Genomic DNA, 27,502 nt, shown 5'->3' with positions numbered 1-27,502 from the left:
TCGATTTTCATTATGTATATATGATTGAAAACGCATCTACAATGGTGTCATGTTGATGCGTTTTTTATCAGAGATGAGACAGGAATGGAGTGGAGTGAGAAGTTCAGAATCCACTTTAGCAGGGCTAGTGATGTTTTTTCCATGCTAATCATGAATTTTTTTTTACTGATTATCAACATTTTTAAATCGTGTACTTTCCGAGTGGAAGGCACGTCTGAAGCCTTCCTTTTTTTTTTGTTTTTCGAGAAGAAAAGAAAGATTGTGGATTCTTTGACTCATTGCATTTCATTTCATCACACTTTCTACTTGTGAGTCATGTATTAAACCGTAAACGTCTTTCTCTGGTTTGCAAGAATCGAGTTCGCTGGAAGGGGTCCTCCCATATGGTACCTCTCGGAAGACATGGGAAGCAAAAAAGCGCAATTCTGTTCCCACTTGTTTCGAGGAAAAAAGAAAAAAAAAAAGTTGCTTTATGAAAACACCACCACCACCACCAGCACTAGTAGCACCACCATCAAGATATCTCCTTAGATGCTGTTGCTGCTTTTGTCGTCAATTCCAACTACTCTGCATTGACAAAAGAACATTTTTCCACAATGAATGAACGCCAGGGCGAAACAGACGCCATCTTATTTAAAGATCTCATTCCGCTCCCATTTCGAATATTGCTATTGATTGAATTGGGACTCACGTTGTGGATGCTGCTCAACGTCATACTTTTCCAATTCACACCCATCAATGTGCTACGTTTGCTCAATTTATCCTACTCGCCGCATAATTATACCCTGTTGGACGACAAGGGGATAGCAACGGGGGAATATGCCACGACTGTACCTGCCGATGATAAGGAAAATGCCCGATTGATCAAAGGGATATGGCTGAATCTCAAACGTGTTGCCGTGGTTAATCTTGGTAGTTGGATCGTGTTCAAACTTATCCAGTACTACAATAAGGACTTGAAGCTTGCGTATTATGGTATCCCCGTGCTTCTGTTTGGATATACCGTTTATCAATTGTTTTCTGATAAAGGTGCTACACCGGGGCAAGTCCGCATATACACAACCATGCTTCGAGTTATACGCGGTGGCATCAGCTCCATGAATATGCGAACCAATGATATCTTGATTAGTGACACGTTGGTTTCGTACGCCAAAGTGCTCAATGATTTTGGGCTCTTTATATGGAGCTACTACATTAGCGAGTCGAGAGCTTATAACCATGACATTGAGCTTGTTATATTGTGCATCCCCATCCTCATTCGGATCAAGCAATGCTGGTACGAGTATTCCATCACGGGCAAGAAACAACACTTGTACAATTTACTCAAGTATTCCACGGGGTTGGGCCCGCTCACCGTCAATGCGCTAATCAAGACCAAATTGTTGCATTCCACGGAGGAGCAACGCACATCGGGCGAGTTGATTCTCCAGCTCCGATACTTGAACTACTGGTGGTATTTCGCCTCAGCTGTCAATTCCACCTTTGCATTCGTATGGGACGTCAAGATGGATTGGTCTCTTCCCTTGTTCAACAAGCTCTTTAACCCACGGGAGAAGTTTAGAGTATTGAGAAGCCATACTGTTTATCCCGACGTTGTGTACGACTTGGCCGTTTGCATTGATTTCTTTCTCAGGTACATCTGGGTATTGAAACTATTTATTATCAACGAAGGGCTCACCCAAGAAGGACAGTTTAAAATCCTTCATGTTTTTTCAACTTTTCTCTTTGGGTACGACGTCTATTCCTTCGGGTACGTTGTCATTGAAGTGTTGGAGATTTTCAGACGTTGGATGTGGTGTTTTATCAAATTGGAAAGCGACTGGGTCAAGTTGAAACACGCCAGTGAAGAAGTTGTTGAATTGGACCAAATCCAAAAAGGCACAGCATAGCCGTTAGAAAGAAAGAAAAAAGCAAAAAGTTGACAAAAAACAATTATACATATATAGATTGCATTTGCCAAAAAAAAAACTCTACAAAGCGTTCAAGATGAATCGTATCTTGATAAATATTGTAACATTTTTCATTAAAGTTGATAAATAACTAAAGACTCTACCTCCACCCAAGAACTGAATCAATGCAAAAAAAAAAAGTAAAAACACCGTCCTCCGCCATTTCTTTACACCACACTCTTGTTGTCTTCCAACCACTTCTCAGCGCTATCTCTCCACGCCAAATCCGCCTTGGGACTGATTCTACTTTCCTTGAGGTATTTGTATTTCAAAGGTGACTTCAAGCCAACGTAGAGGACCACGACTGAAGACATGGTTGCAATTGCTGCAAAGCTTAAAGGTGGAGCGTGCATTGTGCCGTGTGTGTGTATGTATGTCTGTCTCGTGTGTGTCTTGTATCTGTATGTTCCAAGTTATGGTTGTTTCTTCAAGTCGCTCTGGCTGTCTTCCCTTTCTTTTTTTTTGGTGGTGGTTGGTTGGTTGGTTGTAAAACTGGAGGCTCGAAAATTGCGATGGCACACGACTTTTTCCCTACCTTTTTTTTGCAACACTTTGAAGCACCACACCTCTGCTACTTCTTCATTGGAAAATGGAAAGACAACGAGGTGGAAGTTGATCTGGACCTAGGGTTGTACTTTGAGAGAAGGGGGTTGTATTTTTTACAGGATCGTAGAGGTGGAATTTTGCAGTTTCACGTATGTTCTAAAGGGGGGGTGGGAAAGCGAAGGGTAACACTGTTCGTGCGGAACCTGCTTCTCTGTTTCCTCGACGAGTTACCCTGCCTCACTTCCGCCTCAGAGTCAGGCTCATTGACTTGAAGGGCTTCATCTTCATTCACTGCTAGAATCGAATGCGACCCCCCTCCTTTTTACAAGTTAACTTGTTCAGATTGCAAGTGTTGAAGTATGTGGATCGATTGCTGTGGTTGCCAAATTCCTGAACCCTCCCTTTAAGAGGGAGAAAAAAAAAAGACACTACTAAAAATTTTTTTTTTTTTCAAATCGGTGAGCCAAAAGCACATCCATCTACGTTCATTCATTTACCGCCATACCCATGCTCAGACAGGCAGTGCTTCGGCCACAAGTGAGGCCCATATTGAGGCTACTGGAATCTTGGATAGGCACGCGTTCATTTTCTTATTCATCTCGCGTGAAGCAGGCGACTTCAGATTCCACCGAGAACGAGCCAATTGCTGCTGCACTCAATAATGAATACCAATCCAACATCTACATTCACAGATTACCTGAGTCTACATCGGAGCAATCGCCTTTGCTTGTAGCATTACACAGCAGACTCAACCTAAGTCCCAAATTCCAATTAAATACCTTGTCGCAGTGTCTCAACAGCTTGCCAGTTGCGAAAAATGATGGATTAGCTAATAATTTTGGGTTAAATACAGTTGGCAAAACATTGTTGAGTTATTACGTTGCTGAGTATCTTCTTTTGCATTATCCTAGGTTGCCAATGCCGATACATAATGCCGCGGTCGACTCGTTGATGGGGGTTGAGGCATTGCTGAGTATAGGCAGGAGCTGGGGTATCGAAGTTGACGAATTGACCAAGTTGGATAAATTCTTGGGTAAGCAATCTGAGTTTTTGAAATATGGTAGATTGAGATTCTTGGACGAGGACGCCAAGTCTCAAAATATTCAAGTTGCCGGTATTGAAGAAGTCTTGAGCCAGCAGCAACAACATTTGACCAAGGAAGATATTGCATACGCCGCCGCTGTAAGATCAATAATCGGAGGCATCTATACTCATTGCAGCGAAGAGGCAGCCAAGCAGTTTATCCAGGACCACATATTATCAAGAAAAGTACCGTTGGCGGAAATGTTCCAGTTTAGCCAACCCATCAACGAGTTGGTTAGATTATGCGATAAATTGCAATTTGAAGAACCCGTTGCTATTAGGTTAATTGCTGAAACAGGTAGGAAATCCGCCAGTCCGCAGTTTTTAGCTGGGGTCTTTGTTGGTAACGAAAAATTGGGCGAAGGTATCGGGTCAAGTTTAAAAGAAGCGCAAACTCGTGCATCGATCAATAGTTTATTGGCTTACTATTTGTACTCGCCCATTACAGCTGAAGGTGATCAAATCAGCGTGCCAAGCGACGCAAACCACAAATTCGAAGGTGTTGTTGGGCTAGGAGACGTGGCTATCTGATGAACCTGTAATGAACCACTTCACAGTCTCCCACCCAGTGTTGTGGTGTTTTTTGTTACTGTATATAGATTTAGCATTAATATTAGAGACACTGGGGGAGATGGAATCGCTTCTGCAATGAAATCAATTAAAATTTAAAATTCAAAGAAGTATATATACGAATTTCGGAAAGTTTTGAGGAAAAAAAAAAAAAAAGAAGAGATCTAGTAGCTAAACCAATGACAGCTCTACTTGGCGCAAGCACCACCAGTGACCTTGTCAGATTGGGCAGTGGACAACTTGTGGTAACATCTGACTTGCGCAGGCACCGAGTCCATATCCATGAGCTTCAAAGTCGCATCTTGTTGCTTCATGACATCCAAGACACACGAATACTTGGTGGCATCAGCAGTGCAGTTGCTAGCTTCGTTATAGCCTATGAAATCGAATCCACATTGCGAGGTTTCGAAATCCTCCTCTTCGTTGAAACATTGCTGCAAATCTGAGTCCTCGATAGTTCTCTTGTTGAAAACTTGGTCTCTCTTGCTTTCGTCATTGTAAGCCGAGTTGTCGTAGTTGTATTGGAATTTGCCAATACGTCTAATTTGATGCGTGTGTAAATTAACTTGGATTATTTCACCGTTTTGATGAACAGTAGTGACGACTTCATACTGTTGAGACGAGTCTTTCTTACCTGCTTCTTCCAAATGTTGCAACACTTTATCGGTGGGGGGCAAGATGGCAAAGCCGGCTTCATCGTGTAAAAGCGAGAAGGAGTAAGTTGAAGTGAATGCAAATGCTAAAGCAACGACGCTGTTGAAAGAAACCATGTTTTTTTGTTTGAAGCAGAAGAAGAAGAAGAGGTTACACCTGCTAGCAAGAGTATTCAACTCGACTCAAGAACCCTGAAAAAGTCGAACGGCATTAAATATATTTATAAAAGATTGAATGCAATATGTAGACAGTAGATTAATCTGATAATCAAATGTTTGAATGTCTGTAGTCCTAAATCTTTACACTGCATCGGGAATTAAAAAAGCATAACCATCAAAGCAAATGATTTACAATCGGATGGCTCAAATAAATTCGACTTGTGTTGCATCCGTTTAACAAAGAGGGCACCTGTCTGTCTGTCCGTCAGATTAATTACCTCCAGCCCGTTCAATAGCGATCGGGCCCGTAGTAGTAGTAGTGGTGGTGATGGTTAGGAGAGAAAAAAACCCACTAATTATGACAGGGAGAAAGAGACATAGGGAGACGCAATGTTAGGTGGCTTATATTCAATAGCTGCAGAAGTTTCAGCCAATAGCCAATGGGAACGTCTAATGTGCATGCAAATCTCATCTACAACGCCAGAGGTCTTGATTTGTAGAGGAGGAGAATTAAAGAGATCCGCTTTGCAGCACCTATTGGATTGAAACTAATGTATTACTGCATAGAATCTACTGTTCAACTCCTGTCCGACACTTCAGGCTAAAGCTGTCTTCTTTAATTTTAAAACAAAAAAGTCAAAAAATAGTCGGGATTGAACTGGCAGGATCGTTATTGGCCAGAGCGGATCAAAACATAAGCCGACAGGATGATGACAAGATTGTCTTTATTGTAAATGAGATGCAATCAAGAACCTTTCCCCCCCCCTTCCCCCCCCCCCCCCACACACACACACACGCTTCTTCTCTTGCAAAAGTAACGAAAAAGGGGTGCATTTTTCTCGCGGCTAGCTGTCAATGCCAATGTGGTATTAACTAGACCAAGTGGCCGAAGCGTGGACGCTGTGCTGGTCAAAAAGGCCAACCAACCACCAAACTTGTTAAACACTAAATCAGGCACTTGTCAAGGATGATATATATGATGTACAACCTGGAGGAACATTTTCCAGTCTCCTTATTGTTGACCAGCTTGACACTGGATGGATTCCAGCTGCAGCTTGTTCATACAAGATTTCTATTAGGGTCTGCGCGCTTGAAAACTGCAAAAAGTAACAACAACGTTGGCGACATTTTGCTCCCTTTCATTTAAGTAGTGATAAATGGGGAAGAATCTTTAAAAATCGCGATAGCTAGAGATCTGGAAAAAGCGGACAGTTTGTGGGAAAAGTAGAAAAGCAGCCACACGAACTGGAGGATCTGGAATCTCTTGCAGATTTCAGATCTTGTCAGAGAAGTTTCCCCTTTTCGTCAACAAGTGTGTCTCTGGTACCTGTAGTTTCATCTCAAACAACTTTAAAAGATTGAAAGGTACAGGGTTTGGGCCAATTCAAAAACTTGATTTTTGATCGTTGAGTCATTTTGCAGCAAATTCTCTGTGAAAGAAAAAGAGGAATAAAATGCAAAATTTCACCAAAACTCGTGAACTCCATCTCAAAGGACTCGTATTACATTCTACTTCAAAGACTGATCTTGAGCCTTGACAAGCTAGCTGTCATCTTTAAAGTGTAAGGACTAGCCCTTCCCACGATCTCAGTAGATCTTCCTTTGACCGGAGTCAGAAACTAATATTATTAACTTGATGCATCTCAACATCCGCTCTTGTTTTTTTTTTCAGTCAATAGTTGCAGTTACAGTTACAGGAGAAAAAAAAAAATGTTGCAACTTTTACAAACCATCGCTCTCTCACGCTCCACGATCCACATCGTTCAAGTCATCTCATCAACACTTTCACAGGTGGAACCATATTTTTTACAGAATGTCCCTCAATATTCTTGTTGTTGGTAATGGTGGTAGAGAACATGCTATAGTATGGAGATTGTTGCAATCGCCTACTGTCAACCATATATACGTTGCACCAGGCAATGGAGGCACGACGTCATCTCCATCGTCAAAATTCACCAATGTGCCTCTTGGCTCATCCCCGCTGGATTTCGACAAGTTGCAGAAGTTTGCCCTTGAGAAAAAAATCAATTTGGTTGTGCCTGGTCCCGAGCAACCTTTGGTTGATGGAATAACCTCGATCTTCACCAGCGTTGGTATTCCCGTGTTTGGACCCAGCGCCAAAGCGGCAGTTATGGAAGGCTCAAAGGCCTTTTCCAAGGACTTTATGAAAAAGCACAAGATCCCCACTGCCCAATATGCAAATTTCACCAGTTTTGAAGAAGCAAAGAAACACATTGAACAAGTTGATTACAAGATTGTTTTGAAAGCCGATGGGATTGCCGCAGGTAAAGGTGTTTTGATCCCCGAGACTAAAGAAGAGGCTCTTGAAGGTTTGAACAAAATCATGGTTGATAAGAATTTTGGAGATGCCGGAAACGAAATTGTTATTGAAGAGTTTCTCGAAGGTGACGAATTGAGTATCTTGACAATCACGGATGGCTACTCTTTTTACAACTTGCCCGCTGCTCAAGACCACAAGAGGATTGGAGATGGTGACAAGGGACTCAACACTGGTGGCATGGGCGCTTATGCACCAGCCCCCATTGCCACAAAAGACATTCTCGCCAAGATTGACCAGGAAATCATCAAGCCAACCATCGATGGTATGAGAAAAGATGGCTTCCCCATGACTGGTATTCTCTTTACGGGGATAATGTTGACCCCGTCGAAGCAACCAAAAGTGTTGGAATACAATGTCAGATTCGGCGACCCTGAAACGCAAACTGTGTTGCCCTTGTTAACTGAAGAAACCGATTTGGCTCAAGTGATGCTTGCTGCTGCTGAACATAGATTGGACTCGGTGGAGATAGCCACCAAACCTTTGTTTTCCACAACGGTGGTCATGTCAGCGGGCGGATACCCTGAATCGTATGGCAAGGGCGATGAAATCACCATCAAGGAACCGTTGCCTAGTGACACTTTTATCTTCCATGCGGGCACGAGCGAGAAAGATGGTAAAATTGTTACAAGTGGAGGCAGAGTCATTGCAGCCACTGCCATTGCTACTACATTGAGAGAGTCAGTCGATAAAGCATACGTTGGAGTCGACCACGTTTCCTTCAACAAGAAATACAACAGAAAAGATATTGCCCATCGAGCATTCCGTGATGCTGATGAGTACCTCAAGCAGCAGCAGCAGAACAGTAATACTAATCAGCAACAGGGTGTCACTTATGCCGACGCCGGTGTTTCTGTCGATAATGGTAATTTGTTGGTGCAAACCATCAAGGCGAAAGTCAAGTCCACGTCGAGGGCCGGTGCCGATTCCGATATCGGTGGATTTGGAGGCTTGTTTGACTTGAAAGCCGCTGGTTACGACACGGCGGAAACTTTGTTGGTTGCCGCTACTGATGGGGTGGGCACCAAGTTGAGAATTGCCCAAATCATGAACATCCACAACACGGTGGGTATTGACTTAGTTGCCATGAATGTCAATGACTTGGTTGTTCAAGGTGCTGAGCCTTTAATGTTCCTCGACTATTTTGCCACGGGCAAGTTGGATGTTGAAATTGCTGCTCAGTTTGTTGAGGGTGTAGCCGATGGGTGCATTCAAGCCGGGTGTGCATTAGTTGGTGGGGAAACTTCGGAGATGCCGGGAATGTACGAAGAGGGCCACTATGACACCAATGGTACTGCTGTTGGTGCCGTCAACAAGGACAAGATCTTGCCCAAAATACTGGAGATGAAGGCAGGCAATGTTCTTATTGGATTGAGATCAGACGGCATCCACTCCAATGGCTTTTCACTAGTGCGCAAGATCATTGAGATTAGCAAATTCGAGTACACATCACCTGCGCCCTGGAACACAAGCAAGACCATTGGTGAAGAGGTCTTGGTGCCAACCAAAATATATGTCAAACAATTACTACCAAGCATACAACAGGATCTTCTTCTCGGGTTGGCCCACATCACGGGCGGCGGGTTAGTCGAAAACATCCCCAGAGCAATACCAAAGAATCTACAAGCCCAAGTTGACATCAGCAAATGGCAAGTACCGGAAATTTTCAAATGGTTCGGCAAACAGGGCAATGTTCCATACCACGACATCTTGAAGACGTTCAACTTGGGTATCGGAATGGTTTTGATTGTCGAGAAGAGCAATGTCGATCAGGTCTTGCAAACTTTAGACAAGGCAGGCGAAAAAGATGCTCTAGTTATCGGAGAGTTGGTCGAGAGGAAACAAGGCGAAGAAGGATGTACTGTAAGTAACATTGACGGTTTATACTAAAGACAGAGTATAGAAAGGAACAATATAATCCCAAACTGTATTGATCAGTACAAATATGTAAGTCTAGGTCAAGATTTCCCCTACCCGTTTTTTTCCCTCGACGGAGTTACGAGGACGGGGATGGCCGAAATAGGAAATAATTTGCATCATTTTTTTTCCATTGCTGTTACCGTGTGTGCACGTGCAATGTTGTCTTTCAAGCTTCTTTGCCCTTCCCCCCTGCCGCGATGCCACAGCCATTTTTTTTTTTTTTTGCTTTCTTTTTTTCGCAGCCAAATGAGAGGAGGAGGTTTTGCTGGAGCAGTTAAGTGGACGATGTTTGGACAAACTACAAACCGCAGACTAAGTCGATGGCATGGTTTTTGTTTTAGACAAGGTTATATCTACTTCTGGTATACGAGAGTGTAGAGATATGGAGACCGCGGTTGGCTTATGCTTTTTCTCGTACTCTTTATGTGGTCGATGCCAGCGGAGAAGAAGAAGCGGAGGCACCCATCTGATTAGTAATTGGCCCTCGGGTTTACTCCCATTCGAGTGGGTTGCGATAACGAAACCTTGGAGAGAGGGAGGGAGAGGGAGGGAGAGGGGAAGGATGTTTTCCAGTATAGATAGTCTCGACAGACAGGCGTGTCCCAGCTGCGGCTATCGCCCACCACCACGACGCTTGGCTAGACTGCTGTCCCACCGTCAACAGCCAATTTCTTTCTCGTTCCTGGCTTAATTTGGTTGCTCTCTTGAATAAATAAAATGTACTTCTCCATTGCTGCATCACTACATCCACTACATCTCTCAATCGGGCCTTGATTATCTGCAACGATCTAGCGGGAGTTGCCGATAAAAATATTAAACGAAGTTTCTGAGTTTTTTTTTTTTTTATATTTTTTTTTTTTTTTTCAGCTCCAATTCAATTAAAGAAGCAATCAACCACCAATAATTCTACTGAACCAAGAGCCACCACTGTGTACTGCCATTACCACTACTGATACTACTCCTACTACTACTACTACTATTACCCGCGCCGTTTAAGGGAAAAGGAAATTTTCAACAAGTCCATCCATTTTTTTTTTTTTGCTGCTGAACCATTCACCACCGGGGGTTGCATCTTTACCATTCTCTAGTTTTCCATTCCGCCCGCCCATCTCTCATCCCAAATTTTCATTATTTTTGCCATCAATCACAGGATTCTTTGACATCCACAAACTCATTAAAAGTATAGCGGATCCATGGGCTTGCTATCATTGGGGACTCCACTAGACTGGCACGAATCCAAGAAATACAACGAACATGTGCGCGACAATGGTATCACTCAGCTAATCAACATTTTCAAACAACATCATCGCCGCAACCACGATGAGTTTTTATGGGGCGACGAGGTTGAGTACATGTTGGTTGACCTCGACGATCAACATCAAACGGCGAAGTTGGCCATCGATAAAGATTACATCTTGCATGATTTGAACGATGAAGCAAAGGCCTTGCCCAAGGCTCAAGCGGAAAATGTCTCGTTCCACCCGGAATATGGACGGTATATGCTTGAAGGGACTCCCTTGAGACCATATAACGGTAACAAACTCGATGACTATGTATACGTTGAAGAGAATATGGCTAAAAGGAGGCAATTGAGTCGAGAAGAATTACCCAATAACATCAAGCCATTGACATTGACTAGTTACCCCAGAATGGGATGTCCCAACTTCACTTCACCGCCTGCTAAGGCCATTGGGCCAGCGTCGCAGTCGCTTTTCTTACCGGATGAAATCATCAATAGACATGCTCGTTTCCCTACATTGACGGCGAATATCCGGAAACGCAAGGGTCACAAAGTGGCCATCAATTTGCCAATGTACCCCGATAAAAACACCAAGTTGCTCGATGACTCAATACCCACAAATAGACAATTGTTCAAGAGCGACAAGGAACCATTCTTGGGTGCCTCGAAACCTGGCTATGTTTACATGGATTCCATGGGATTTGGAATGGGCTCAAGTTGCTTACAAATCACCATGCAGTGTCTGAATATCGACGAGGCGAGGTACTTGTACGACTCTTTGATACCAATTGCACCGATAATGTTGAGTTTGACTGGCGCGGCGCCCATTTTCAAAGGTTATTTGGTCAATCAAGACGTTCGATGGAATGTCATTTGCGGTGCCGTTGATGACCGTACTTTTATTGAAAAGCAAGAAGAACCATATAAGGAGCATCATTTGTTTGGAGGCTTGGACATTGATTGCTGCCATGACCTTGACATCAACAAGCATGGTGTCAACGAATATGGCGATTTGCATAATTTATATACAAAAGACGGCAAACCCATTCAACAAGTGCCCAAGTCTAGGTATGATTCGGTTGATAACTACCTTGGTGACGGCAATTACGACACCAACTACTTTAAAACTGAATTTAACGACTTGAATCCTCCCATCAATAAAAAAGTTTACGAGCGGTTGGTCAACGAGAAGCTGGGACAATTTGATAAGCAATTGGCGACGCATTTTGCGCATTTATTCATTCGAGACCCCTTGGTCATTTTCAGCGAGCGAATAGACCAGGATAACAATTTGAGCAATGACCATTTCGAGAATATCCAAAGCACAAATTGGCAAACTATTAGGTTCAAGCCACCAGCACTTTATGAAGCCACCCCTGAAGAGGAAGAAGGAAGTGGTGGTGCCGTTGATTTTACTCGGAGACCCGGTTGGAGAGTTGAGTTTCGGCCAATGGAGATTCAGATTACCGATTTTGAAAATGCCGCGTTTCTGACATTTACAAGTTTGCTTTCGAAAGCTATACTCAAGTTTAAACCAAATTTTTACATACCGTTGCTGAAGGTGGAACTCAATATGAAACTTGCCCATCATTTGGACTCAACGATAAATGAGAAGTTTTGGTTCAAGTCTCTAGATTCGTGGGGGTTGAATTACCACGACTTCATTGGCTACGACTTTTCGTGGTTTGACCGGTACCTTAGCGAAGGCAACGACTTGTTGGTTAATGGCAATGTCTATTTGAACGGGTACAATTCAAGCACGAGCTTGGCTGGCGCCGATGAAGAAGGTCAGTTGCAGTCGAATGGCACAAGTGGCACAAATGGCATCAATGGCATAAATGGCAGTGCTGCGCCCAAAAAGTCTTCGGCACCAACACGCGGCTGCGTTGGCAAGACCATTGAAGAGATTAACGATGTTGACGACAATGGGCTTGATCAAAGATACAGCGTCAATGAGATTATCAATGGCAATGGCAAATTCCCCGGCTTTATCCGACTCGTGATCAAGTTGATTGCCACCGAGTTGGTTCCCAAGGACAGCCAACACTGCCAAGACTCGCGCTGCGCCTCGAAGTTTATCAGATTGAAGCATTACTTGATGTTGATTTCCAAGAGAAGTAGCGGAGAGATCCCCACTGCGGCACATTGGATCAGAGACCAAGTGTTGAATGACGCAAATTACCAACACGATTCAAAAGTTTCCGATTTGATAAATTACAAGATCATACGCCAGGTTGTCAAATTGACGGACCTTGAAGACAAGGATTTGGTATTAGAGTTTTTTGGTGAAACGATTGGTGAATATTTGCTCAGTGATAGCCGAAAGTGAAGCCAAAAAAGAAAAAAAAAGAAAGCTAACAAACAAGTTATATGGGGGGGGGGTAGTAAGGGGTTCGGTGGGGGTGGGAGCGGGAGTCACGTGAGTAAATAGACTATACACATATGTTTTCTTTACACACATAATACTATAGAGGCATTTTTCGAGAAACCTGAAACGGGATGCACTGGCCGTGTGTGCGGGTCATGGGAGGGGAGGGGAGCGGTGGCGCAGTGAACGGAGAGAGCATGAACAGGGGGCGCGACGTTGGCGACATTCACGACACTCACGACACTCACGACACTCACGACACTCACGACACTCACGACACTCACGACATTCACGACACTCACGACACTCACGACACTCACGACACTCACGACACTCACGACATTCGCGACATTCGCGACATTCGCGACATTCACGACATCCACGACATTCACGACATAAATAAACACGGAATTTGAGCAAGCGGACACGCCGTTTCCTTTCTTTTCTGTTGCCCCAAAGCTTCCGCGTGAGGCGCCTTAATTGCCCTATTTTCTGTTATGTTTCGTCGCCTTATTGTTGCAGTGGGAATTTGCAATCACGTCTCCCTGGCATGTAGTAATTGTAATGGTACCACCGCGACTGAGGAGACAAACACGGGGGGAGGGGAAAGGTAGTAATGGCAGTGATGGTGCTAGTGTTAGTAGTAGCCAGTGGTGGTCACTGGAAAGTAGTTGCTACCTCAAAAATATTCAGTTTATGATACAATTTGCGCCCACTTCAATTCTACATTACATCCGACCTCCAGTTTGAAGTTCAAAATACGTTCTTCTACAGTTGCAAAGTAAGAGAGAGAGAGAGCACTATAGTAACTCAACATCCCATTTGAACCATATCAACCTCGAATTTCAACTCTAACCACTCTCTTCTTCTTCTTCTTCTTCGTCTCCTGTGTTTTTTTTTTTTTTCTCTAAATTGGTCAAGAAGCAAAAGACGAGGAATTAAAACGTCACATTCGCGTTTCCCGAAAGACGTTAAAATTTCCCATTTATTTCACTGTCACCAACAACCAACACCCTTGCCAAACCGCCGGAAAGAAACAACCAAATCCTACCTTTTTTTTTTTTTTTTTGACTTTCTTTTTCAATAAGGAAGGGAAAAGAAAGAGATAGAATACATCATGGGAGTACTTGACAGTTTCAAAGCATTTGTCCACTCAATAACCACCGATGACCATTATGCTTCTTACAATTCGCCCTACAAGAACAGATCTGGCGACGCCGAGTTGTCGAACGCATTGTCGCTGGGTGGCTCTACGCTACAGTTAAACGCCGACATGAATGGCTCGACTACTTCTTTGAATGACGGGAGTGCCGGGTTCTACAGACCCGGGATGAAGTCGTCGCAGAGCCAACTACAGAAACAAGATCAACATCAACAACATGTCAATGATGTCCCCATGCAAAGCTTTGACTCCAATGGCTTGCCTCCGTTGCCATCTATGGACTCGTTATGGGACAGAATCGAGCACTGGATAGACGAAGAGTACCCTGAAATTGACGATTATTTAAATGACGGCGTAACAACTGCAGACTTGGATGAGTTTTTGCAGGATTTGAAATGTGGATCTCGAAGGTTACCTGAGGATTTTAGACAATTTTACAAGAGACACGATGGACAGTTTAGAGGCGGCAAACCCACTGGTTTAGTCATGGGCTTAGTCTTGTTGGATTTGGAAAGTATAGTTGAAGAAAATATGATGTGGAATAAAGTGGCAGAAAGATTGGAAGCACAACAATACTTGGCTCAAAAACAACAACAGCTGCAGCAACAGCAACAACAGCTGCAAAATTTGGATGTGAAGGAAGGTTCAAGTGGTCTGCATCAACATTCAAAACCTTCAAACACATTCATTAGTCATCAAAGATCAATTCCACCAAACTCCATTCAACCAGTCTATTACCATAGAGGTTGGATAGTCTTGCTCAAGGATAATATCGGCAACCAAGTAGCCATGGACTTGTGCCCCGGACCTAATGGGACATGGGGCCAAATTATCTTGTTTGGACGCGATTTCGACACCAAGTTAGTCATTGCCATAAATTTACAAGACTTTATCTTTTCATTCGTAAGTGATTTGGAAGCGGGCAATTTCCAAATTGACTCAACTGAGTATAATGAGCAATTGGGATTCTTATCTCCCGAGAGAGATGGAGACTTTATGATTGGCGATGAAGATGAAAGTCAAGGCGAATTGAACTTTTTAGACAAGGATGGCGCAGAGTTTGGCCTAAATGCAATCAGAGGCCGTCCCGGTTACATTGAGATTTTGAAGAGGAGAGCATTGAAAAGATATGGGTTGAATGAAAAATTCCAAACGGTTTTCCAACCTCAAAGAATACAAAAGAAGCATAGCAACGGTGCTGGAAAAGCCAGTCCATTCATGGGGAATTCCCCCAATAACTCGACTCATAACTTGGGCAAAATTGGTTCGAAAAATAACTCCAGTGCTAGTCTAGCTACAAATGGGAAAAACAATACACCGCCAGTTTCAAGTCCGTTGGTGAATTTGGACAAGAGCCTGGGTACTTTTTCCATTCCAAAAGAGACAATTATGGATGGCTCCAAAGATGCCGAGAAGAAACCTGATTCTGGTGTCAAGGGTATAAAGGAGAAGTTGGAGAATGTCAAGATTGATGATGAGAAAAAGACATCAGAGCAGGAAGAAGAAATCAAGGATAGCAAGGAGAAGACTCCGGCAGCGGAGAAGAGTCCAGCGGTAGAGAAGGAGGAGAAAGAAGAAAAGAAGGAGGAAATGGAAAAAGGAATGGAAAAGGAATAGGGACAAAGCGTTTTCAGCGTGAGAGGTTTAGAATGCATGGCGGAAAGACGTCGATGGTAGATATATAGAAAGACGGCCCATGCCAACAACTGTGCAAGAGGTGACAAAGGTAGTTGACATATGAGCTCTGATTACTTTTAGTCGACTTGTTGGAGATATATTCAACTCAATCCGATTGCCTCTAGAGCGCTTTCACTAAATTCACCCCTATGTAGATCTCTTTGGAGTCCCTTGACATCGATTGTTGTCGAGTTTTGTAAATGAAGAAGCGATCAACTCTTTCTTCTGTTTTTGTTTTCTTGCAAATTTACGCGAGTTGAGCTTTGATCTAGCTCTCCCTGGTCCCCTTTCCCCATACTTTTATGGTGCCACAGCGTTTGGTTGTTTTTTTTGCAACACTCAACCTCATAACAGCCATGAACTCGTCAGGATACTGGGATAGGTCCAGCATTGGGCAGAATAACAGCCCCGACACAAGCACGGTATTGCCCCCGAATGAACGCAGTGGACAGCAAGCACAAGATCAAAATGCTCCTCCACCGCCAGCAGATCAATCAATGAACCCCACCCAAGTCGAACCATACCTCGATATCACGCAGCCCTTTTTACAGCATGAGGTCCATCTACAACCGCAGTATACGCCGGAAGAGATTCGACATTCCTTGGTGTCGAACTCGCTCTCTGATGAGCAAGCTAATCGACATCACAATTTCATGCAGCTGATTGAAGAAGATGACGAGTACGACGAGGATCGAATAGATGCCAGTTTCAGTAGAATCGGACAGCAATTGGGAAGACTGCTGCTGCAACATCAACACCAGCAGCAGCATGTGCGGAACGCGTTTGAAGAGGAGGAGGTTTTGGAGGAAGATGAAGAAGAGGGAGGGGAGGTGGCGGCAGCAGCAGCAGCAGCAGGAGGAGGAGGAGGAGGAGGAGGAGTAGAAGAACAAGAACAAGAACAAGAACAAGGACAAGGAGGGGCCGACGAGGGAGAATTTGATCAAGATATGATTGCCCATGGCGCAAGTTCAAGTGCAAGCCGTCACCAGCACCAGCACCACCGGCACAGTGAGTATGAAGATGTCGAAGGCAGTGAATCACAGCAGCCAAGTTTGGAACAAGTGCAACGCGTATATTACACCAAGGGGTTGCAAGAGTTGGAAAATCTCCAACTAGTTGATCTTTCCGCATTGGCGTCATGGAAACTTTCCACCTATAAGCAAGGATTTGGCTTGGCTCAATTACGCGATGACAACCCGGAGACGTATTGGCAAAGTGACGGCAGCAATGGGGGCAACAATACCAACCCGAACAACTCGGCACTTGTCAATGACCAATTGAGTAATCCACACTCGGTGACGATCCAGTTTCTCAAGAAAGTCGCACTTGAACGGATCTCGATTTTCACAAACTACTCATTAGATGAAAGCTACACCCCGAGCAAGATCAAGATCATGGCTGGGAGCAGCGAAGGCTGGGACTTGATTGACGTATGCACGGTGAACTTTAATCAGCCCATTGGCTGGTCGCACATTATTTTCAACGGGATTAGAAGCGATGGCGTGCTCAAGTGTTTTATGATAAAGATTTTCATCTTGGCCAATCACCAGGAAGGTAAAGATAGCCACATTCGAGCTATTCGGTGCTTTGGGAGAAAGAACTCGGGGCTCACGAAAGAGAGAATTGCGCATGGTGCCGTGCAAACTCTACTGCTGCACGGACAAGGACTAGGACAAGGGCTAGGACCGGGGCTAGGACAAGGACAAGGACAAGGACACTCGGATTTGCTCAAGGACCTAAGCATAGCCAACAGCTCATCTAGTTTTTCAGCTGCTCCTCCCGGAATCCCCATGTTATCGCCAAACTTGGTTCAAGAAATGAAGGCAACTTCTTCCGAAGAAGGCCAGACGGGGTTCTCAGAAACAAAGAAGCACGACGAAGAAACGGCGCGGATCTTGAGGAATGTAAACAGTGTTTTGGGGAATACGAATGATTTTCAGAGCATTGAGCTTGCAAGCGTTTCTACTATACGTTGACGAGTCCACCCATTTCTCCCCTCCGCATGCATTCTTTTTTTTTTTTTTTAATACAATCAATGTACATCAATTTTCAACGAAAAGTCAATGATACCGGTACCTTGGTGGATCGACGAAGTTGAGTAAATGTCAATGTCGTTGCAAAGATAACTGCTCAAGTTGTTCAACGTGAGACCTCCGGAACATTCCAACAAAAACAGCTTATTGCTACCCTTGTAGTGCTCCTTCAATCTCTGCGCAACTTGCCTCAACTCGTCACCTTTGAAATTATCCAACATAATCACATCTGCACCAGCATCAATCGCCTCCTTTGCGTCCTCCTCTGAACCAACTTCAACCTCAACTTTCACGGCAAACCCGCACACAGACCTTGCTTTTCCCACAGCATGAGTTATCGACCCAGTTGAGGCAATGTGGTTATCCTTCAACATAACCATCGAGCTCAAATCGTAGCGATGGGTATCGACACCACCAACAAGCATCGAGTATTTTTCCAACAACCTCAAACCGGGGGTAGTCTTTCGAGTGCCGGCAATCAACCCAGTATAGCCATTTTCGTCAGCCAATTTCTTGGTGATGTAGGATTGCGTCGCTACGCCCGAGGCACGCGCCAAGAGATTCAAAGCCGTGCGTTCCGCCAACAAGATGTTCTTTGCTGCGCCCGTGACCGTGGCAACTACGATCTTGCCGCCATTTTGCTCGAGCTCGTCTTGATGCACATATGTTTTCTCGTCAAAGTGCCATTTCACTTGTAGGTCGCATTGTCTAAACACCTCGGCGGCAAATGGGACGCCGCATATCAAGCCTTCTTGCTTCATGTATAGCGAGGCTGTCTCTGGCTTGGCTCCAACGACAAACCCGCCAAAGTCGAAGGAGGGCACGTCTTCAGAGAGGAAATCTGTGATTTGCTGCCTCCATTTCCCATCTCTGGGCAAGAGATTGACGTATTCTGAAGCCATTGCTTTGTTTATTTTTGTTTGAGGATTGGTGGTGGAGGATAGGGTTGTGATATCCCGTGCATGGGAGTCGGAGGATAACCTAGGTTTGCTCGCTTACCTGAAAAATTTCCCACCAGTCATCTCCACGACCGTGATCGCTGTGTGCGGCGTGCGGCGAGGGGATGAAACTCCCTTCCCCATCACCAGCACGCGTCTGGTCCAAGGTTCTACTTCTTCACAATAACCAACCAAAATAAGAACAGAAGAGAAGAAAATGATATGACCGCTCGAATCACGGATGGGAAAGCTGCGAAAAAGGTACAATCAACACTAGCCATACCTCACACTCACGTAACGCGAACTTGCACGCAATGCGGCATGACCTATAACCCGCTTCTAGCAGCTGACGTGGGGGTACACGCAAAATACCACGACAATTTCACCAACGGCATCAGTTGGCCGCCAATGCTTCAGTCACCTCAACACGCAGCAGAGACGGTATTCGTGACTCTCAAAAGAAAGACCACCAAGCGCGGACTGTTGAAGAGCATCGTTACGCGCGAGGGCAAGAGCGCCACGATCCAGATCGTCGATAAGCTCAGCTCCAAGCAAGTTGACAAGGTGGAGACGATGATGGCGATGGTCAATTCGGAGTTGAACGCGGTGGACGACTCGAAGCAGTGGCGTTCGGCCCAGTTTGAGTCGAGCAAGGCGTTTGTCTTGGTGATTGACAACAGGGCCGTTGGCTTATGCACCACGGACACGATTCAGCATGGCGAGTGGTTGATACACAAGACTCAGAGTTTAGTGCCGAACCGCAAAATCTCGAGTTGCCGAGTTGGCATCTCGCGAATCTGGATCGCGCCCAAATGGCGACAGAATGGGCTAGCTGGTCAGTTGCTACGCTGTGTGATGAAGAACTCCGTTTATGGCACAATTTTATCCAAGAACCAGATAGCATTCAGCCAGCCTAGTTTTGGAGGCGGATTACTTGCCAAATCCTTCAATGGCGTGCGGCACAAGAGTGGGGAGATATTGATTCCCGTCTATACAGAAGAGCAAATGCACAATTTGCCTTAAGCATCACTAAACATCTTTTCTTCTCCAGCAGCATTGACTAAATTCTCGACGTATTCGTAAACAGTTGCCGTCATTCCACCGCTCACCAACACCTTGAGAAATCGAGGCAATGCACCTTTGAACATGGCCATGGGACCTTGGTTTAGGAATATCTTGTACGCTGTGGTCAACGAGTCGCTAAAGAGCTGCTTACCATTTTTCGATTGCATGTGTGTCTTTATAACGTCCAATGGCTGGGTCACTGTTATCACGGCGAGCGATGATATCACGTGCAAGGCAAGCAGCTGCACCGCGGTGTGTTTATGGCCAAACCAGGCATTTTCAGTTTGGTGAGGATTCACAAGCTGGCGCATGGCATTGTACGAGGAGAACCACACCCAGGATATCGCAATTTGCCGCGTATAAGTGACAAATGTACCCGATAAAAACCCCCTTATACCTTTAAGCATGTAGATTTCCTTGATCGTCCCCAATAACGTCAACGAGGGGTGCTTATTGTAATATGACTTGAGCGACTCTATCTGAGCCAACGACTTTGATTTCAGTGGAGCAAACTTGGCCTTGTTTCTCAATTTTTCTTCGACGATGCCGGCCGAATAGTATGCATTGGGCGACACGTATTGCCTCAAGTATAAAGGTGTGTTGGGTCTTGTATGCAGGTGAGGATGGGCAACTTTCGACCCCGTGATGTCGTAGCCGATATCCTTGGTCCTTGCCAATTCATTCAGCAACGACTGGTTCTGAACCATGGTGATCTTGATATTTTCAAAGGGGACAATCCACGCGGTTTCAATGGTGCCGCTCATGATACCAGCAACTACTATTCGTGGCGCCGTAGTCTTGTTTGTTTCACCGCCATGCGACTCAATGGCCATGAACTTACTGGCCCAATTGTATGAAATCAACCTCGTTCCGTTCTTGATGACCGATCCCAACACTAATGCACTGCCACCTTTGTACATTTGTCCTAGTGTGCTGGGAAAATTGCCCGGTACTTTGAATTTCTTCATATATGCTTCATTGTTCATTTGTTGTTGCGTCTTGATAAAGTCAAACGGGTAAGTTAGCGTTGCTGTAACTGCGGCGGCCGTGCACCCCGAGACCAACGCCACCAAAAGGTTATCTGAAAAGTCTTTCTGGTGCTTGTAGTTTGCGGCCAAAAAGCCCGCTTTCAGCTCCTGTCCATCTTGCTGAGTCATTGTCAACCTACCAACTTTTGCTGTCAAATATATATCTATAAATGGGGGGTTTGCACTTTTTGCGATCCTTTTTGGCAGCAAAAATGTGCTTTTCTTGAATCCTGAGATTACTTTGGTGAAGAGGGAAAACAATATGGGTTGTGCATCAATTGGTAGCTTGTGTGTCTGAGAGGCCGGCAATAAGCAAAATAATGATGATGATGATCATCATCATCATCATCATCGTCTTCTTCTTCTTCCTCTTCTTCAAGAGAATAGATATTTTGGAGAGGAGATGCTGCTTTATATACAATTACATTAACGTACGAATCTATGTACTGAGGGATGACGTATTTTCAATTTCCCGTTGCTTTCCCCTGACCAATTTCAACAACTCAAAGATTGCCGTTGGGTTTATTCCTCTCATTCTTCGAGCTTGTCCAATGGTTTTAGGCTGTACGGTGTTCAAAATAGTGCAAGCTTCATGTGAAATCTTGAGATTGCCGGTGTTTGTGTAGTTGAAGTTTGTAGGGAGCAACAAGTTTTCATCTGCATGGTAGGCTCGCAAATGAGTCGACTCCTTCAGAATAAACGGCTCGTAGTCGCTTTCAACGTCGATTCTGTTGATTAGTCTGCTCGTGAGGTGCTCATAACACAGCGGCACTTGTCCATTTGTCAATTTCGAAATGTGCGGAAGCAAGTGGGCAATGGAAACCCCCTTGTAGGATAATAATTTCCAGCCATCAACGCGCATCTCTGGTTTGGCATTTGAATTCGTAAAGACGGGAAGCCATTCTGCTCCAGTTAGCGACAAGCCTTTCAAGTGTGTTCGAATATCTTCAAACTGCTTCAATTCCTCTTGGAAATGCTTATATCTAGCTTCACCGACGACCCCCAAGTCGTACCCGATTTGAGTTAGCCTTTTGTCTGCGTTGTCTGACCTCAAGGACACGCGAAACTCCGAACGTGAAGTGAACATGCGGTACGGTTCCTCAACACCTTTTGTGATCAAGTCATCTATGAGCACTCCAATGTATCCGTCTGATCTCTTCAATTCCAACAACGGTTTCTTCAAATGAGAGAGTCCCGCGTTGATTCCAGCCACGCATCCTTGAGCTGCTGCTTCCTCGTAACCAGTAGTTCCATTGATCTGGCCCGCCAAAAATAAACCATCCACCAACTTTGTTTCCAATGTATCCGTCAACTCTCTAGGGTCTATATAGTCGTACTCGACACCATAACCAGGCTGGACCATTTTGACATTCTCGCACCCGGGCATCATCTTGACAAGCTTTTCCTGGATATCCTCGGGCATTGTACATGAGATACCGTTGGGGTAAACGAGATCCGTGTCTAGTCCCTCTGGCTCGAGCCATACGTAGTGGTACTGCTTGTGTGGGAATTTGATTACTTTGGATTCGATACTGGGGCAATAGCGTGGTCCTTTAACGGTTTCTCGAATGTGGATGGACTTGTCCAAGTTTTTCGCCACCAAGTCGTGGAATTCAGGAGTTGTTTGCGTCTGGTGACACTTGACCAAGTGGTCCTCGAGGTCGACTTTTGAGGTCATGTACGACATTGGCTGCGGAGGGAAATCAGACGGTTGCTCTATCAAGTGGGTATAGTCGATGGTTTTCCCTGATAATCTAGCAGGGGTACCCGTCTTTAACCTCCCTAGCCTAAAACCAGCCTCACGGAATGTATCTGACAAACCAAAGGATGCCTTTTCGCCCATTCTCCCAGAGGGAAATACTTTTAATCCAATGTGTATTTCTCCACCCAAGAATGTACCGGTGGTTACCACAACTCTATCGCATCGTAGCACCCGGTTGTCCTCTAGAATAACCCCGCGAACAGTTCCCACGCTTCGTCCATCGTGATCCGCGATAGCCTTTCTGGGCTCAATGACAATGTCCTGAACCTGACTCTCAATTATCGACAAATTCTCATAGTTGCAAATTTCCCGCTGCATTTCATTCAAGTAAATCTTCCGGTCTATTTGAGCGCGCGGGCCATGTACAGCTGCTCCCTTGGAGGCATTCAATATTCGGAAATGTATACCTGCCTTGTCTGTGATGCGAGCGCTAACTCCATCTAGTGCATCGACTTCTCGCAATAGTGTCCCCTTGCCCACTCCACCCATCGACGGATTGCACGATGCAGTACCGATCTTGCTGATCAGCGGCGTAATGAGTGTTGTCGCGGCCCCGGACCTCGCTGATCCCGTGGCTGCTTCGCATCCTGCGTGGCCTCCTCCAATGATCACCACCGGGTGATACTCGGAAGTTCGAAGTTTTTCCAGAAGATCAGCATTTAGCTGGATCGGCCTATTGTGAGTGAGATAGGCCCTGGGTAGAGCACTACTCAACGGTAATTTGGCTCGTACAATCATGGGTTTTTGGGGAGTTGAAACTGAAAAGGTGACGTTGGTTGTTTGAAGACTCTAGAGGGAGAACAAGATGAAATCTTTAGTCAAATTTTGTGTCAAAGAAGGAGAAAAATGGTTGATCTGGCGAAATGTTTCCCATGCAGCTCTAACTGGTTTTACTGAAGCTGTGGCAAAATATTAGAAGAAGAGCATACTCTGCTATCCAACTCAGTTACTACGGCCTAATTCCGCTCGTATGGACTCCCTTAAATAAAAAAATTTTGACGTTTGATGGGTTTGCTTGTTTTTGAAAATTCTAGCATGGCACGTGACTGTCACGTGGCTGTTGAGAAAGAGAGATGCGCTTGATGGCTCGCAACATCCGTTATTCAAATCACATCTTACCCAAGCCTTAAAAAAAAAAGGAACAAGAATAGAGCTTAGCAGCTCGTTGACAACTCACTATGGCCCCTGAAGCAAAAGTCCAGCCAGAAGCCGACGATCTAGATGACGGTTTGGAGTACGAAGTCTACAACTCTGCCGGTGAAGACGGAGGAGAGGAGGAGGGGGAAACTAATGGAGTTGACGTGAGCGATGAAGGTGATTGTGAACAGGAAGGTGACAAAGACAAAGAAGAAAACGAGTCGAAAAACCTGGCGGCTGGGCAGAATGAGTCGCGGAAACGTAAAAAGAGCGACTCGACGTTCAAGGAGAAAAAGAGATTAAAGATGGAAATAGATACAGAAAACAAGAAAAACATATCATTAGAAGACAACCCCGAGGTCATCACCGAGTTTATAAATTCGAAAATCACCAGGAAGCACTCCGATTTGACCGCGTTGGAGTTGAGCGAGCTTTACTTTACCAAGAGTGATATCCGAACCACGGCAGAGTTCAAAAAGCCTCGAACTTTGGACAATTTGGGCGACTACATCAACCAGAGATTCAAGAATATGTTGCCTGGCAAACAAAGCAAATCGAAAAAGAACAGCAAGGGTTCAGAAGAGAAGCAGCAAGTAGAGAATGCAAAGAGAGCTGGAGAGGAAGCGGACGCGGGAATGGATAGAAAATTCATTGCAATTGTGTCAATGTCTGCTATACGAGCCTGCGACGTACACCGAGCCACAAAGGACTTAAACGGAGGCTCACTAAAATTGATAAACAAGAATAAATTACACGTGGACTTGAAATTGGTGGCCACGACACGGTCGAGAATCTTGTGCTGCACACCAGGAAGGTTGGTAAAATTGTTGAATGACAAGGATTCCAAACTACGCAGCGACGAGATCAAGATTGTTCTCGTTGACAATTCTTACTTGGATCAAAAGAAGCAAAACGTATGGGATATCAAGGAAACAGTCGAAGCGCTCAAAGAGTTGACGAAAAATGGCTCAAAGATATATTTATATTGACAGGCTATTAGCTAGCCCCCCCCTAGCCCATTTTCCACCTAGCAGCAACGGTAAATACAAGTTTTTTCTGGATTTATGGAAGGAGTCGACTCCTCTTAGCACAATGTCTAGCGTGCTGGAGTCGATATCTTCGCCGCACAATTGTAGAATGTTCTTGTACTCTTTGCTTGGACTTTGAATTTGCTGGCTTTTTTCTTGAAACAATGATAGATAGTGGACATTGGCAACTATCTGAAGAGCTTGTTCACGGGAAAGCTCTTTGGTAGAACCATTACCAGGTTGCACGTCCTCCTTTTGCTCTTGGTCAGTAGAATTGCTTGCTTCTAGAGTGGTTTGAGTGTGACTCTCCTTGATGGAATCCACAATTTTCTCCGTGCTGCTATGGAGCCAGTTATCCTTGACTTTGACAAATAAATCAGTCACATTCGATCTGGAAAAGAGATCAATCTCGTCGTTTGGCAAGCTCTGGGTATGCTCCATAAACTCACGTGCTAGTTCGTATAGTTCCAGCGCTAATTTCAAGCTCGGGCGAGTTGGCAAATCGGCCAGGTCGTCGTATTCTTTTGCAAACTTAACTGTGATGATGTCAACTAGTTTTTCTTTTCTTTTGCTTGCAATAAGTTCAACAACTATGCTGAATATTTTCAAACACGCGGCATCAATCTTGCTGACCATTTCTGGCATGGATTGGTGTTCTAGATCCCGTTTCAAGCTCGAGAATAATCCTGCCAAGTACAATAATTGGCTTCCGCTGCCCAATTTAGACGCGGTTTTAACTAGCTGATCAACAAACACTTCAATCTCCTTGGCAAACAAGGCATGGATTTCTGATTGAAGTTGGGTAATGTTTTCTTTCAACGATGATGCAGAAAAACTGCCCCACGTGACTTTATCAGACTGCAAGGTTCGATACAACATGGGAAGCTCTCGATAGATTACGGCATTGAAAGTACGGAAATCAGGTTTTGGTTCCGACATTTGCATCGTCACCTGGTTCAAACTCTCAAACTTTTCCATCCAAGCTCTCAACTCTGCAATAGCATCAGGAGAAGAAGAAGTGGAGGAGCTTAACTTCGCATTCTTGGTTACGATTTTCTCCACATACGAGTCAATGTCATTATCCATCAAGTTGACCAAGTCGGGACTGAAAAACGATGAATCGTTGGTGCTTGTTGGCTCACTTGTCGACTTTTGAACGTTTCCCAAAATCCCCTCCTCTTTGTTTAATCGATCAAGGTGAGCCTTGTAAAAGCCATCCATCGCCTGAAATAGCCTAGCGGAAAACTTCAGGACCAAATCGTAATCGCAAATTGACCTCAAGAGTCGTGACTCGCCGCCCACCGATTGGGACACTGAATTCTCGATTTTCTCTAAAGACCGAACAAAAGTCATATAGACCAAAGTGTAGTACGTCAAGCTATCGCTATTGGTGAAATCTTGCGCATTCCCTAGATCTAGGAAGCTGTCTAAAAATTTAGGGATAAGTTCGAATAAAGTTGAAGTGCTGGCCGAGTCTACTTCGCCGTGGGCAGCCACTTTAAAGTTGACGTCCACATTTTCATACCACTCCCTGCAGCCGAGTATCGTGTCGGCTTTCCATGGCTTATTTAGATCTCTTATTAATCTAAAGTATTCGCTGTGTTGGTCGTCGAAATAAGTTTCAATATACCTGCAGGTGTTCTCGAGGTACCGAAGCACCTGGTACTGGTTCAATCTGGTCAAATCCTCGCCAGCCTCGTCAACTAGATGCTGCAAGTAATCTATTCGCATTTCGAGGAATGTTTTTTTGATATCCTTTTGAGGCCCCACTAGTGCGGTATAGCACACCAAAACATTGCATATTGGCAACGTGTTTTGGCCCTGGACGTGAGCTGAGGCAAAATGCAGGTACTTTGTCCCTCCGTTGGACTTTTTTGCTTCCGCTTTGCCGCCGTCCTCGTCTTCTACATCTTTGTTGACGTCGTCGTCGTTGTTGTTGTCGTCGTCGTCGTCGTCACTGGAGACTGCTTCGTCATCCAGATCGTAGCGGTCGATTTCATTCTTAAACCGTAGCGCATCGCTTGTGATTCTCTGTTTTGCTGAAAATCGGTCGCTGGTGTTTAAAGAAGTCACGGGCGAGTTATATGCTGACATTGCATATTCAAGAAACTTGATCAAATCGGCCCTGATGCGAGCCACCTTGGCAATGAGCACTTTCTCCTTGGATTCTAAAACATCCTTGAACGTTGCTTCGATAGTTTGCAAAACTTTGGTGTAGTAAATGAGGCTCGATGTGCGTAGATTCAGATTCGAATAATCCTTGATCAAGTTTTCGAGTTTGCCAAGTTTATTCACAATGAGATTCCGAGCAATGACACTCCTGGAGTCGAGCTGTGCTTGCTTGGCCTTTTCTCTTCGCACACTCGAGTCGAACTTGTGGTAATTGTCGTTGTAGGGAGACACAAACCTACAAGGCTTGTACGAGAGACCTTGCAAGCCGCTGTCTATGCCTGCAGCCTGTAAATGGACATTGCCTATATCCTCTGCAATCTTTACCAAATCGCGATATTTCAAGCTCACGAGTTGGTGCAAGTCATTTTTGGTGCTGGCTAGGACCGAGTTGTACTGTTTCGACAATTGTTGAATTTCCGGTATACTGGACTTGACAAATATATCCTCGATGCTCTCTTCAGCAAGCATGAGCTCATCTGAGCCATTGGACACTTCGGCCATTACCGTGACCCCTGGATCTTAAAACCAACGTGTCAAAATTAGATGCTCCTTTCTTTAGAGATCAGGCGCTTATAAGAACTTGAAAAAGACGGTTGGTAGCTCGGGATTTGCAAATTGACGTGAATGTTCAACGCCCAAACCACCACCCAATTATACAAACCAGCGGCGCTTCA

General features: G+C 44.7%; 14 protein-coding genes across 14 annotated transcripts; 8 read left to right on the top strand and 6 right to left on the bottom strand. All coding sequences in view use genetic code 12, as the record gives it.

The window, feature by feature from the left end:
- Positions 1 to 596: 596 nt before the first annotated feature.
- Positions 597 to 1,889, top strand: LODBEIA_P02630 (uncharacterized protein; the record flags this gene model as incomplete). The annotated part of the gene is made up of 1 exon (XM_066972650.1): positions 597 to 1,889. The coding sequence occupies one exon, from the start codon at positions 597 to 599 to the stop codon at positions 1,887 to 1,889; it is 1,293 nt and encodes a 430-aa protein (XP_066827201.1).
- Positions 1,890 to 1,970: 81 nt separating this feature from the next.
- LODBEIA_P02620 (uncharacterized protein) lies at positions 1,971 to 2,302 on the bottom strand (the record flags this gene model as incomplete). The annotated part of the gene is made up of 2 exons (XM_066972639.1): positions 1,971 to 2,066; positions 2,123 to 2,302. The coding sequence occupies 2 exons, from the start codon at positions 2,300 to 2,302 to the stop codon at positions 1,971 to 1,973; spliced, it is 276 nt and encodes a 91-aa protein (XP_066827200.1).
- A 700-nt stretch (positions 2,303 to 3,002) lies between these two features.
- LODBEIA_P02610 (mitochondrial 54S ribosomal protein mL44) lies at positions 3,003 to 4,109 on the top strand (the record flags this gene model as incomplete). Its single annotated transcript, XM_066972628.1, has 1 exon — positions 3,003 to 4,109. The coding sequence occupies one exon, from the start codon at positions 3,003 to 3,005 to the stop codon at positions 4,107 to 4,109; it is 1,107 nt and encodes a 368-aa protein (XP_066827199.1).
- A 227-nt stretch (positions 4,110 to 4,336) lies between these two features.
- Positions 4,337 to 4,918, bottom strand: LODBEIA_P02600 (uncharacterized protein; the record flags this gene model as incomplete). The annotated part of the gene is made up of 1 exon (XM_066972617.1): positions 4,337 to 4,918. One exon carries the CDS (start codon positions 4,916 to 4,918, stop codon positions 4,337 to 4,339), a length of 582 nt encoding a protein of 193 aa, XP_066827198.1.
- Positions 4,919 to 6,773: 1,855 nt separating this feature from the next.
- LODBEIA_P02590 (uncharacterized protein) lies at positions 6,774 to 9,188 on the top strand (the record flags this gene model as incomplete). Its single annotated transcript, XM_066972605.1, has 1 exon — positions 6,774 to 9,188. One exon carries the CDS (start codon positions 6,774 to 6,776, stop codon positions 9,186 to 9,188), a length of 2,415 nt encoding a protein of 804 aa, XP_066827197.1.
- A 1,223-nt stretch (positions 9,189 to 10,411) lies between these two features.
- On the top strand, positions 10,412 to 12,787 carry LODBEIA_P02580 (uncharacterized protein; the record flags this gene model as incomplete). The annotated part of the gene is made up of 1 exon (XM_066972594.1): positions 10,412 to 12,787. One exon carries the CDS (start codon positions 10,412 to 10,414, stop codon positions 12,785 to 12,787), a length of 2,376 nt encoding a protein of 791 aa, XP_066827196.1.
- A 1,156-nt stretch (positions 12,788 to 13,943) lies between these two features.
- Positions 13,944 to 15,605, top strand: LODBEIA_P02570 (uncharacterized protein; the record flags this gene model as incomplete). The annotated part of the gene is made up of 1 exon (XM_066972583.1): positions 13,944 to 15,605. The coding sequence occupies one exon, from the start codon at positions 13,944 to 13,946 to the stop codon at positions 15,603 to 15,605; it is 1,662 nt and encodes a 553-aa protein (XP_066827195.1).
- A 416-nt stretch (positions 15,606 to 16,021) lies between these two features.
- On the top strand, positions 16,022 to 17,641 carry LODBEIA_P02560 (uncharacterized protein; the record flags this gene model as incomplete). Its single annotated transcript, XM_066972572.1, has 1 exon — positions 16,022 to 17,641. The coding sequence occupies one exon, from the start codon at positions 16,022 to 16,024 to the stop codon at positions 17,639 to 17,641; it is 1,620 nt and encodes a 539-aa protein (XP_066827194.1).
- Positions 17,642 to 17,697: 56 nt separating this feature from the next.
- LODBEIA_P02550 (uncharacterized protein) lies at positions 17,698 to 18,600 on the bottom strand (the record flags this gene model as incomplete). Its single annotated transcript, XM_066972561.1, has 1 exon — positions 17,698 to 18,600. One exon carries the CDS (start codon positions 18,598 to 18,600, stop codon positions 17,698 to 17,700), a length of 903 nt encoding a protein of 300 aa, XP_066827193.1.
- A 258-nt stretch (positions 18,601 to 18,858) lies between these two features.
- LODBEIA_P02540 (uncharacterized protein) lies at positions 18,859 to 19,618 on the top strand (the record flags this gene model as incomplete). Its single annotated transcript, XM_066972550.1, has 2 exons — positions 18,859 to 19,471; positions 19,545 to 19,618. The coding sequence occupies 2 exons, from the start codon at positions 18,859 to 18,861 to the stop codon at positions 19,616 to 19,618; spliced, it is 687 nt and encodes a 228-aa protein (XP_066827192.1).
- A 37-nt stretch (positions 19,619 to 19,655) lies between these two features.
- Positions 19,656 to 20,858, bottom strand: LODBEIA_P02530 (uncharacterized protein; the record flags this gene model as incomplete). Its single annotated transcript, XM_066972539.1, has 1 exon — positions 19,656 to 20,858. The coding sequence occupies one exon, from the start codon at positions 20,856 to 20,858 to the stop codon at positions 19,656 to 19,658; it is 1,203 nt and encodes a 400-aa protein (XP_066827191.1).
- A 310-nt stretch (positions 20,859 to 21,168) lies between these two features.
- LODBEIA_P02520 (uncharacterized protein) lies at positions 21,169 to 23,229 on the bottom strand (the record flags this gene model as incomplete). Its single annotated transcript, XM_066972528.1, has 1 exon — positions 21,169 to 23,229. The coding sequence occupies one exon, from the start codon at positions 23,227 to 23,229 to the stop codon at positions 21,169 to 21,171; it is 2,061 nt and encodes a 686-aa protein (XP_066827190.1).
- A 440-nt stretch (positions 23,230 to 23,669) lies between these two features.
- LODBEIA_P02510 (uncharacterized protein) lies at positions 23,670 to 24,617 on the top strand (the record flags this gene model as incomplete). The annotated part of the gene is made up of 1 exon (XM_066972517.1): positions 23,670 to 24,617. One exon carries the CDS (start codon positions 23,670 to 23,672, stop codon positions 24,615 to 24,617), a length of 948 nt encoding a protein of 315 aa, XP_066827189.1.
- Positions 24,618 to 24,724: 107 nt separating this feature from the next.
- On the bottom strand, positions 24,725 to 27,329 carry LODBEIA_P02500 (uncharacterized protein; the record flags this gene model as incomplete). The annotated part of the gene is made up of 2 exons (XM_066972506.1): positions 24,725 to 24,732; positions 24,887 to 27,329. The coding sequence occupies 2 exons, from the start codon at positions 27,327 to 27,329 to the stop codon at positions 24,725 to 24,727; spliced, it is 2,451 nt and encodes an 816-aa protein (XP_066827188.1).
- Between the last annotated feature and the right edge of the window lie 173 nt (positions 27,330 to 27,502).

Source organism: Lodderomyces beijingensis, assembly GCF_963989305.1.
Source record: "Lodderomyces beijingensis strain CBS 14171 genome assembly, chromosome: 1".
NCBI lineage: Eukaryota > Fungi > Ascomycota > Pichiomycetes > Serinales > Debaryomycetaceae > Lodderomyces > Lodderomyces beijingensis.
This window is presented reverse-complemented; position numbering and strand designations above follow the sequence as displayed.